Here is a 12,085-nt window from a genome sequence, read left to right as displayed (position 1 = left end):
GTGCAAGTGCCTCAGGGAATCCTGTCCTTCCAAACAGGTTGCCTGAAATGTTTGGGGAGTGATGCAAGTCGTGTGCATCAACTTCCGTGATTTCTGAGCCAACGGCAGTTCCCCCAAACCCTTTGGCAGGCTGGCTCGGTGGCAACATGACCTCTCGGCGTCTCTCTGCTCTCCATAGGCAGGTTTCTAGTCCTCATGGAGGCAGCGATATCGCCCGCACGCTTTCTGCAATTCCTGTTGATCCTCAGATGCTCTCTGCTAGTTGCAGCCAGGTTTCTAGCCCTCATGGAGGCCCAGATGTTGTTGCTACAGGTGTGTGCGTTTGTGTAGCAATGGTTGCTTGTGTCCTGCCTCCTCTGAGTAGAACCTGGTTGGACGCCTCCCAGGTTGCAGCCCGGTTTCTAGTCCTCATTGAGGCCCAGATGTTGTTGCTACAGGTGTGTGCATTTGTGTAGCAGTGGTTGCTTGTGTCCTGCCTCCTCTGAGTAGAACCTGGTTGGATGCCTCCCAGGTTGCAGCCCGGTTTCTAGTCCTCATTGAGGCCCAGATGTTGTTGCTACAGGTGTGTGCGTTTGTGTAGCAATGGTTGCTTGTGTCCTGCCTCCTCTGAGTAGAACCTGGTTGGACGCCTCCCAGGTTGAGTAAATGAGGCCAAACTGGATAATGCCGTACAAGTGTTTTGTTTTTATAATTTCCACGGAACAGGGTTATGGTTGCTGTGACTCAGGATCCCGCAATGTGGCTCCAATTGTCTGAGTGGCAGGTGACCTTTAGCTTGTGAGATGACGGGTTCCTGCCACTCCAAAGGTTCAACACGGGACCCTGCATTGCTTAGAGCCTGGTGCTGATATTGCCAAGGTTGTGGGTTCAAGTCCCCGTCAGGGACAACTGCAGGGCTGCACTCAATTTCAAGCAAAACACCCGGAAAACACTCCCAATATTTTAGCCTTTTTTGAACAGGCAAAAGGAGGGAGGAGTCCCGGGGCCAGACAGGTTTCCACGCCTGTCTCTACTGTCTTGTACCCATTTCACAGGCGGGATAGCCGAGTCCCGGTTGGTTGTTTGGCCCGGCAGATTAATTCCTCCCTGCAGGGCTGCCAACCCTGCGCTCAGAGTCATGGGGTTTGTCCCGTGATGCGCCGCCTCCCTCCCTCCCTGTCTGGTTGCCGAGGGCTCTCCCTAATTATGGGATGCCGGCGTCCTGGTTGGCAGAGGCTGGGAGCCACGCGGGAGGGCTGGTCCTCTGCGGCTCGGAGCCAGACCGGTTGGGCAGGTCGGAAGAGAAGCTGGGAACAGAATCATAAGAGTTGGAAGAGGTTCCCGAGGGTCATCCAGTCCAACCCCCTGCAATGTAGGAATCTTTTGCCCAATGTGGAGCTTGAACCCGCAACCCTGGGGTTTCATTGCAGTTCAGGCCTGGGCTGAATTTGCCAGGAGAACGTTGGAAAGACTGCAGGATGAGACCTGGCCTAGCAGTATCCTGTTCTCCCAGTGGCCAAATTACCCCCAAGAACCTAGGGATGCAGATAGACTGCCTCTGGATGGGGAAGTTCCATAGGAACATAAGAAGAGCTTTGCTGCAGGATCCGGCCAGTGACCCACCTAGCCCAGCTTCTGTTCTCACTGCGACTCACCCCATGAATCTGAGCAAAAGAGCAACTCTCCCCTCTTGCAGAACCGTCTCCTTTTGGAGGTTGTGGCCTCTCCTTCCTTGGAGGTCTTCAAGCCAAGGTTGGGCGGCCATCTGTCCTGGGTGCTTGAGCTGAGATCCCTGCATTGCAGCGGGTTGGACTGGATGACCTTGAGGGGTCCCCTTCCAACTCGCCGATTCCATGCTTTCCAGCAACTGGTCTTCAGAAGCATTTCTAGCCTTCCTGGCAAGTAGCCTTGTCTGCTGTGAAGTTGCCTCATCCTGTTTTTTTAACCCTTCTGGGTTGGTGGGCATGGCTGGCTCCTGCAGCAAGGAGTTCCATAGTTTTAACGGTGCACAAGAAGGGCTTTCCTCTGTCCGTCCCGGATCTCCCAACCGTCCAGCTTTGTTGGGACGTCCGTAAGCGTCTGTGAGAGAGGGAGAAAAGCTTTTCATTCTTTTTCCATGGCGGACGTAATCCTGCAAATGTATGCTTGCTTCCCTCTTCTCCAAATTAAAAGGTAGCACGATTTTTTGCAGCTGGAATAATCCTGCAAACATTGCAGATGAGTAGCCGTGTGGGTCAAGACAACACAGCCATGGGGGTCATCTCGTTCACCGGTCATCTTGGCTGGGCTTCAGCTCCCAGTCGCCACCATAGCCCAATGGTCAGGGATGATGGGATTTGTAGTTCTGCAAAACCCCGCGGTTTCCTTGGCCTAGAGCTGTTTCTGTGTTGGGATGGCGAGGCTCCCTATTATTTACTGTGTTTGTAGCCCGCCTTCTCTGTCCACTGAGCTCAAAGTGGCGTCGTTCCTCGTTCTGGTCAATTAATCACCCCGGCAACCTTGCAGGGTAGGGCAGCCTAGCCAGAGCGGCGATTCCGACAAGACCTTCCCAAAGGGTTTTGCTCTGTCCTTTCTCCTGCAAGAGGCCTGCCTCCTTCAGTCCTTTGCAGGTAGCAGAGTCGGGAGAGTTGAGTTTGTGGCTCGATAGGGGATTCGAACTCAGATCTCGCCTGCTCCAGCTGTGAGATGCCGGTTTTAAAACGGTGCTCAGACTTCCAGAGTGAATCTGTGTGGCGTCAAGGTCGGGCACCGAGGAGTCTGCGACTCCAAACCCTCACTGGCTGATCTCTGGAATATCTCTCGCTCAACTTCAGCCTGCCTCGCAAGGTTGTTGTGAAGATTAAACAGGAAGCTTCCTTGCTGGTCCGTGGAGCTCAGTATTAACAGCAACCAACTGGCAGTGCCTATCCGGGGCTTCCTAGTCAGATATGCGGATGACTGAGCCTAGGCTTTCTGCGTGCAAATCTTCCCTTCATCACAGCGGGTTGGGATAGATGACCCCCTGGTGTCCCTCAAAAATCTACGGTTCTAGGGTAACTATGGGGTGAGAGAGGGAACTTCCTAGTCAGAGATGTTGAGGATCAAACCTAGGCTTTCTGCATTCAAATCTTCCCTGCATCGCAGCGGGTTGGGATAGATGACCCCCTGGTGTCCCTCAAAAATCTACGGTTCTAGGGTAACTATGGGGTGAGAGAGGGAACTTTTTGTAGGGTCCACCGGCCGCCTCCATCCATGCCTTAAGAACATCTCCTATGTTCTTAACCCCACCCCCTGCCCTACAGCCAACCTCATGGGGTTTTCCGCCTGCAGATAACAGCTGCTCTTAGAAATAATCTTATTTTCGTTTCCCTCCCCAGCGCACGCTGAGATCCCGTACTCCGTTCCTCCTTATGTAATGCAAAATCTTTTCTTTGCAACTTAGAATGCGGGTGTGTGCCTCAAACGCCCAATTTTGCACGGGGCTCGACATGCCCCCCCCCTCCCCCCGGGTTGCGTTTCCTGCCAGTATTTTTCCAAGAGATTTCTTGCAAGACGCCTTTCGGGTTGGCAATGGTGGAAGCCTCCCGGCCACCCTGTGACTTTGCTGCCTAATCTCAAATTAATGCCCTTGCACTTATTTTTAAACATGCCGACACACACACACTAGATTCCCTTGCATTTATTGCTTGTCGTGAAAAGCCTGGGTCCTTAAGTCGATAAGTATTGCTGCACAACTCTCCAGTTTTAAAAAAGAGCAATGACTGTGTGTGCAGCCTCAGACCTGGGTTTGTGTGCGCGCACTAGTGTGTTTCACGGGGTGGAAGGAGGAGGCCGCTGAATGGATGCGCGACAGGAGGGTTCCCCCCCCCCCTTTTGCACTCTGCGTTTTGCAAAACTCGCTTGCGGCCGGGTGATGTAACTGGGAGGCCCCACGGAGGGATATTTGGCGCAGCGCGAACATGGGTTATGTAAGCGCATCTTGGGCTCCGCAGTCTGTGCGTTTGGTGCGCAAAGGCGCAAGGGAGTCTCATACGGGGAATTCGCAGAGCCCGGGTTTTGCAAAATCCATAGTGGCTGGAGCAGAGAGGTTGAAGGGGAAACCCGGAAATGGGTCTGTGGGTTTTCCTGTTGTTTTTTTTTGCATTTTTGGAGGGATGGGTGGAAATTAAACCGGCACAAAGGGGATCGGGGGTGGGCGCAAGCAGAGCGGAAAATAATAAGTAATAATAATAATAATTTATACTCCCCACTCCAGTCTGGCTGGGTTTCCTCAGCCACACTGGGCGGCTCCCGAAAACATAGAAAAACACAATAAAATGTCAAACATTAATAGCCGCAATCTTTTTTTAAAAAAATGTTTTTATTAACAATTTCAACATATCAAAACATATCATATCCATTATTTTCTCCCCCTTTCCCCCCCTCAAACTCTCCCTCCCCCAGAGATTTCTCAGCAAATATTATTCTCTACATCTTCCAAGATTATACAAATCCTTACATTATCTGTCTGCCATGTTATCAATCAGTAAATTTGTGTATGTTTATTCAACCTGCCAAGGAGTCCGTCCAACTCGTTTTGTTTGTTTTTAAGTAATTTGTAAAAAGTTCCCATTCTTCTTTAAAGTCACAGTTGTCCTTATCTCGCAGTCAGTTTAGCCAATTCTGCGTAGTTCATCGATTTCTCTTGCCGCTGTTCTTTATTAATAGCCGCAATCTAATACTAAAAAGTCACAATGTGCCCAGCCTCGTGCATTGAGAATGGATTAAAGGGGTGTGGGACAAGGCTGGCTTTCAAAAGAGGATCTGGAGGTGAAGGCTGCGATTAGAATCATAGAATCATGAGCTGGAAGGGAACCCCAGGGGTCATCCAGCCCAACCCGCTGCAAAGCAGGAATCTCAGGCCAAGCATCCATGACAGGTGGCCGTCGTACCTTTGCTTCAAAAACCTGCAAGGAAGGAGAATCTGCAACCTGTCGAACAGCTCTTAAAGTTCTTCCTGAGGTTGAGTTGGAATCTCGTTTCTGGACACGGGTTCGAGTCTTACCATCCGGAGCAGGAGAAAACTAGCTTCTTCTCTGCAACAGAGGGGTGTGTTTGTGTTCAGAGAGCTTGAACAAAACATTTCTCTCTCTCTACTGTGGGAAGCGCTTGCCTCCTTCACCTGAGTAGATTTCATAATAATCGGGAGGACAGCCTGTCTATCCAGGCTGCGGGTTCGAAAGGCGCCGCTTGTGATAAGCCTGCTGCTCCCTCCCTTTTTTGGGCCTGGAATGAGATGGGGGTGGATTTGGTTTGCGGTCAGGGGGTGCTAATGGGTTTACGATGGGAGCGGGGGGCTTAATTCTCGGAGGCTAGTTCCCCCCCAGGGGGAAGAGTTGCTTGAGCGCGTGCAGAGAGCACTCAAGGAGCAGGCTTGGAAACTCAGATATGGAAGCCAGGTGCCAAATCTGAAACTAGGGTTTCCTTTTGGATAAAAGGAATTGCAGGTTGCCTTGTTGGGGCCGGAGGACTCAGAAAATGCGCCTGACTCGGAATTTCAGACGCTGGTTTTGCTGCTGGCGCTGGTCCGGCTGCGACGACGTGGAGATAACCTGGGCGCCATTAGGAAACCTCTGCTTTAAGAATCTAAGAGATTCTTGGAAGACTTGAGTAAATGCTTGAACTATTTGAAAAGCAATAGACTATATGGAAATGGCGGAAATGACTGGCAGAATCCGAGACCAGGGAGAAGAGTTGATGGAGGAAGATTGGAAAAAATTTAAAGTATATTTACAGAAATATTGTAAAATTAATGAATGTTAGAAGAATATTGGAATGAAGTTACATGGTTTTAGCAGAAGTGTTGTTAAGAATTATATGAAAATTAATTTTCAATGTGCTAATGTGGAAAATTTAAGGTTAAATCGTGTTAGGATAAATCAGAGAATGAAAATTGAGGAAGAGGGAAAGGATTTGTTGAACCAGCTAATTCGAACTAGAATACAAAAAAAGGAGGTGCGAGGAAGTCGAGGAAATAAGTAAATGAAAGATATGGATATGAAACTTGGGTGTGTGTTTAAATGTTTTTGTTTTCTTGTTGTATTGTATTTTTTTATTGTTGATGTATTGTCTGTTGAATTTATGTGTTGTGTTTCTCTGTTTCTTCTTTTTATAATTATAAAACATTTAATAATAATAATAAAAAACTATTTGAAAAGCAATTGTAATAAACAGATTACCCTGGTGGGACTGCAAGAAGTTCTGTAAGGAGGACTATTTGAAATATTGCAAGTTAATGATAATTAAAAGTAATAGAGAAATTAAGAAATGCATAATAATAATAATAATAATAATAATAATAATAATAAATTTATTATTTATACCTCGCCCATCTGGCTGAGTTTCCCCAAGTGATAAAGAACAGAAAATCTTCAGAGCTTGTTGGCGGGAGCCTAAAATATTGTATAAGATAAGAACTTACGTTAAATGACTGTTGGAAATGATACGTTAAAAGATTAATAAAAATGTATATAAAAGAAAAGAAAACCTCTTCTTTAGTCCACACTCAATGCCATTTCCATTTCCGCTGTGCCTGTTTCTCTGCCTTACGAGTGAATTGTCGTAAGAGGAAGCTGCGGTCAAGCAACGTAGCTGAGATCGTTGAATTGTCACGTTGGAAGGGACCCCAGCGGTCATCTAGTCCAACCCGCTCCCCCCCAGCGAATAAACATTCTGCTGCGGTGACCACAACCTAGGTTTAAGGTGCCCAGCTTAGATAGCCGAGTTTCCGGGGGGGGGGGGGGGCTCCTACAAAGAGATGTTAAGGATTGAGGGCTGACTAGATGACTCTTGGGGTCCCTTCTAGCCATTCCCCGATTCTGCGACGGCCACTGTTCCCTGAGCTGCTCCTCTTCTACCTTCAAGGTACTGAATATAGAATGTGAACTTGAGGAGCTTGGATGAGAGCTCTGTTGGTTGGCGCGTGGAGCGTGATGATAATGGCAAGGTTGCGGGTTTGGTCACCGTATGGGACAGCGTTACATTGCAGCGGGTCAGACTAGATGATCCTCAGGGTGCCTTCCAGCTCCTAATATTCTACGATTCTATTCCTTAATATAAAAGCTGGGGGTGTATTCAAAGTCCATTTGCCACCCCCACCCCTGTGGCGCAGCCCAGAAAGGAATCTGCCACATGCTTTTTTAATAATAATAATAATAATAATAATAATAATAATAATAATAATAATAAATAAATTTCTTATTTTTACCCCGCCCATCTGGCTGGGCTTCCCCAGGTACTCTGGGTCCAACAAAATATTAAAATACAGTAGTGCATCAAACATTAAAAGCTTCCCTAAACAGGGCTGCCTTCAGATGTCTTCTAAAAGTCTGGTAGTTGTTGTTCTCTTTGACATCTGGTGGGAGGGCGTTCCACAGGGCGGGTGCCACCACCGAGAAGGCCCTCTGCCTGGTTTGCTGCAACTTGGCTTCTTGCAGTGAGGGAACTGCCAGAAGGCCCTCAGAGCTGGACCTCAGTGTCTGGGCAGAACGATGGGGGTGGACACCCTCCTTCTGATATATAAATGTGCAGCTCAGGTCTAGGAGAGGCTTAGTGCGCAGCTCAGGTCTAGCAGACGCCTCCTGTGTTTTCTGCTTCGGAGCACCTGGTGTCTGCAAGCTCCTCGCCTCGCCCTGCCCTGCCGTTCCCAAACAAGCAGTCTCCTCCCTGCTCATTATGGGATGGATCCCCAGCCCCAGCCGGTGGGGCAGCGTTCCGGCCGGGTCTGGTTAGGCTACCCTGCGGTTCTCCTCCCCGTTGGCCTCCTTTTGCGGCCTCAAACCTGTCCACGGAGACTGTGAACTGGGGAAGAGTCAGTTTTCTGGTTTTGTTCTCCCTCGCCCGGCTGTTGCGCAACAGGGAAGAAACCGGTTCGAGCGCTTTCAAGGGAGTCTGCTCCTGCAAAGCTGCAATTGCAGGTTGCTAAGTTTCTAGTCCACAAGAGAAGTTCAAATTACTTTTTATTTTTTTCTAATCGACCGGTTCCGTCCGGGTTGAACGACACACAGAGCTGCTTCTGGAAAAGCAAAACCAGCCCCAAAGTGGCAATGTGTTTTTTTAAAATGTGCAAAATTTTCTGCGCTTGGGTGGCTGGCCAGAAAAAGTTGGCGCCGATGGCGGCTGCCGTTTAAGAAGCTGGCAGCTCAGGTCTAGCAGAGGCCAAATGTGCAGCTCAGGTCTAGCAAATGCTTTTTACTTAATATGCACCTCACGTCTAGGAGAAATTGAATGTGCAGCTCGGGTCTAGCAAATGCTTTTTACTGAATATGCACCTCAGGTCTAGGAGAGGCTAAGTGTGTAGCTCAGGTCTAGCAGAATCCTAGTATCCCCCGGAAACTTCTTACCAGCATTTCCCCCCTTTAATTCTGGCTTGAATGTGACTCTTTCTCTCCCTTCCCCTTTCCTTCTCTACTCCCAGGGCCAGAACCCGTTCGACATCGAATTCTCCCAGTCCACTCACCTGGATTCTGTCTTCAACTTCGAATGCCCCTCTCGGCCCGGTGAGCACCGCTGTTTATTTCTGTTTTGCTTTCAGGAGGAAGAAAATCAGTTCCTGGCCTGGGAATTGTCCTAGGTTTACACCTCTTGAGGTTCAGACCATTTGATGGAGGGTACCTCTATTCCGGGTGGCGCTGTGGGTTAAACCACAGAGCCTAGGGCTTGCCGATCAGAAGGTCGGCGGTTCGAATTCCCGGGACGGGGTGATCTTCCGTTGCTCGGTCCCTGCTCCTGCCAACCTAGCAGTTTGAAAGCACGTCAAAGTGCAAGTAGATAAATAGGTACCGCTCTGGCGGGAAGGTAAACGGCGTTTCCATGCGCTGCTCTGGTTCTCCAGAAGCGGCTTAGTCCTGCTGGCCACATGACCCAGAAGCTGTTCGCCGGCTCCCTCGGCCAGTAAAGCGAGATGAGCGCCGCAACCCCAGAGTCGTCCGCGACTGGACCTAATGGTCAGGGGTCCCTTTACCTTTTTACCTCTACTCCGGGGATTGTGAACTGCAGGGCAGAGGAATGCGGCCCCCGATACATCTCCATCTGGCCCTCATAACTCTCCCATTTATTGCGTTCAGAATGCCACCTTTTCCCTCTAAGCTGGCATTCATGGTTTCCTCCCCATCCTGTGAGGTGGGTTCAGCTAAGAGGCGGTGACTGGCTTTGTGAACAGGTGTCGGGATTTGAACCCTGGTCTTGACCCAGGGTCTCCGAAACTTGGGTCTCTAGCTGTTTTTGGAATGCAGCGCCCATCATGCCCAGCTAGCAGGACCAGTGGTCAGGGGAATTGTAGTCTCAAAACAGCTGGGGACCCAAGTTTGGCAAGCTGCTCTAACCACTGCGCGGCACTGCCCTACTGCGCAAAGGTGAAGCTTTTCTTAATAGCCCCGCCCACATTTGCCTGTAGCCCCGCCCACAGCTGCCATGTGGAACGGCTTCCCCACCCTGGTCTTAATTGCTGTAATGGAGCCTCTGTTTTCAAAGAGAGTCTACCTTGAAATATATTTCTACCTTGAAATATAAGCCGTTGGCTGTTTCATGCAAAATGCAAAGTTTAAGGGCGACCTCAGAACCCAGCACACCCCTGGCTTTAGGGATTGTTGTTTCGTGCCTGGTCCTGGGTTCAAATGCTGCCTTTAACTGTGATTCTCCTCCCCCCCCCCCCCCCAAATCTTGTGGAACAGACATGCCTTCGAGTCAGCCCATCGACATCCCCAACGCGAAGAAACGGAACAAAAAGAAAAAACGCTGTCGGGCCACGGATAGCTTTTCCGGAAGGTTTGAAGGTGAGCGGCTCAAGTTGCTGGTCCTCAGCGTTTATTCTCGAAATCGTCACCTCCCGCCTTCCCCTTGCAGCAAAACGTTTTCCGCTCAGTCCTTGCGGCCTCGTGAGAGGGTCTGTGTCCGCAAGAAGCCTGCAGCAGCAAGAGGGTTTCAGGAGAGATGTGTGTTTATTTATCCAAATTTGCAAACTTTGAAAAAGTAAATAAAGCCCAGACCAGGAAATGATACAAATGCACAAAATCTGCTCCAAAGGCTGGGAAACGAAGTGGTGCTTTTTCAAAGGATTAGACCAGGAGAAGTTTGTTCTCATGCAGTTGTTGGACTACAACTCCCATCCTCTCAAACTCGCAGGGCTGGCAGCCAGGGATTATGGGGATTGTAGTCGCAAAACAGCTGGAGTCCCATATTTGGGAAACCCTGGACGCTTGCATTTAGCGAAAGGTTGGTGTAGACTGCACTGAGCTGGATGAGACCCAAAGGTGTGGCGCTGTTTGAAGGAGAGCTTCCTTTTTAAACCAGCCTGTTCGTTCAGAATCATGAGGACCAGCCCCTTGTTTTATTTTTGCAGGAACGGTGAGAGGCAATGAGGACTAGAACTTTAAACCGGCAGGGACTGCAGCTACGGGCTATTTAACTATTAGGCAGTCTGTCAGTATGCTTTTTGTTGTTGATGATGTTCTGTAATGTGTTTTGAATGATAAAGGGTGGCATGTAAATTGAAATAACAGCAACAACAACAACAATGATGATGATGATGATCTGTAATTTGAGGCGTCTGCAAAATTCAGGCAAAGGTGGACAATGTCAAATCAACAAAGCCATCAGTTAAAATAAGATGATCTGGTGCTTGGGTTTTGATTTTTTGAAGAATGGAAGCCTTTTCCGGATCATTTGGAGAAATACGGCAGCCCAAAGAATCCGTGATCAGGATTCACACTATGAGCAGCAGAAAGAGCGAAAGATTATTGTGCAACGACTGTGTTAAAAAAGAGGGGAGACAGGGAGCAGGGAGATAAGAAAAACATCACGAGACGGGAAGTTGGCGATATAAAAAGAACATTTTAAAAATATATATTGGACTTTTATCTGGAATTTTTAGAATATAAACACAGTTTTTTTTGGAATAAACAAAGTTCAGGCAACGATGCAGGGAATAGCACTTTGATCCCCCGCCATAATTCTCTTGTTTCCTTGTCTCTCTTTCTCTCCTGCCCCCCGCAAACCTTCAGACGTTTACCAACTCCAGGAAGAGGTTCTCGGGGAAGGGGCTCATGCAAAAGTCCAGGCCTGTGTTAACCTCATTACCAACAAAGAGTATGCAGTGAAGGTAAGGGAGCTTGGGGACTTTGGAGTTTGAGCCCCGGGTCGGGCAAGAGATTTCTGCATGGCAGCGGGCTGGGATGGATGACCCTCGGGGTCCCCGCCAGCTCCACAAATCTGTGATTCTCACGGAGGCCGGCCGGGTGCCCTGGTGAGAAGCCTGCAAGCGGGATTCTCTCCCCTTCCGCAACTGCGTTGCGTTTTGGGTGTGGGATGGTCGTGTTGCGCTTTTACTGTTGCCTGTTATGGCTGCCTCTGACCGCAGAGGTGCAGAGCGTAGCCAGTTGTGGCTGCCGGCCATTGATAACCCTCTCCTCCAAACCCTCTTTCGAAGCCGTCCACCTCCTGTGGCAAGGAGTTCCACAGGTCCTGCGTCGTGAAGGTCTTTCCTGGGCCAAAATTGGTGTGTGTGTGTGTGTGTGTGTCAGGAATTTCCAGCATAAAATGTCTTCGGTAGTGTTTTCCCAGTTGGTGTGGTTAGCCGGGATTGTGGAGGGGGGAGAGAGAGAATTAAAGAAATTATTCACAGGTAGGTTTTTGTGAGGTTGGAATAGGACAATTGGAGCTCAGGTGCTTTCCTCCACATGTGGTGGGAGTGTCCCAAAATCCAACTATTCTGGACAACAACCATACGAGAAATATGTAAAATAACCAAGTATTCGAAATCACTCCAGAATTGGCCATACTAAACATCTTCCAAGACAATAATTCCCATTTACACCGCAAAGAACTCATAACCAGCCTACTTTCAGCAGCCAGAAGTATCGTAGCCAGACACTGGAGAGACCTGTCAGGAGTAAGCATGGACTAATGGTACCAAATAGTATGGGAAACAGCCCTACTAGAAAAATTAACTAATAAACTGAAACTGACACGGGGACAAACAGAAGACGCCGCCTTCACCCCGGTATGGCTCCCCTTTATCACATACACAGCCCAACAGGACAATGACAATAATCCACCAACAGCATACAAATCAATATGGCTAACCTGATCC

At 49.0% G+C, this 12,085-nt stretch overlaps 1 protein-coding gene across 1 annotated transcript in view; it reads left to right on the top strand.

Moving 5' to 3' along the window:
- The window catches only part of MKNK2 (MAPK interacting serine/threonine kinase 2), a 45,190-nt gene that overhangs the window by 3,468 nt on the left and 29,637 nt on the right, over positions 1-12,085 (top strand). Inside the window, exons 3-5 of the mRNA XM_083421716.1 lie at positions 8,414-8,495; positions 9,669-9,770; positions 10,998-11,095. Coding sequence (XP_083277842.1) covers positions 8,414-8,495; positions 9,669-9,770; positions 10,998-11,095 — 282 coding nt within the window. The remainder of the gene's footprint in view (positions 1-8,413; positions 8,496-9,668; positions 9,771-10,997; positions 11,096-12,085) is intronic.

Source organism: Podarcis tiliguerta (genome assembly GCF_965153285.1).
Source record: "Podarcis tiliguerta genome assembly, chromosome: 18".
NCBI classification, from domain to species: Eukaryota; Metazoa; Chordata; class Lepidosauria; order Squamata; family Lacertidae; genus Podarcis; species Podarcis tiliguerta.
This window is presented reverse-complemented; position numbering and strand designations above follow the sequence as displayed.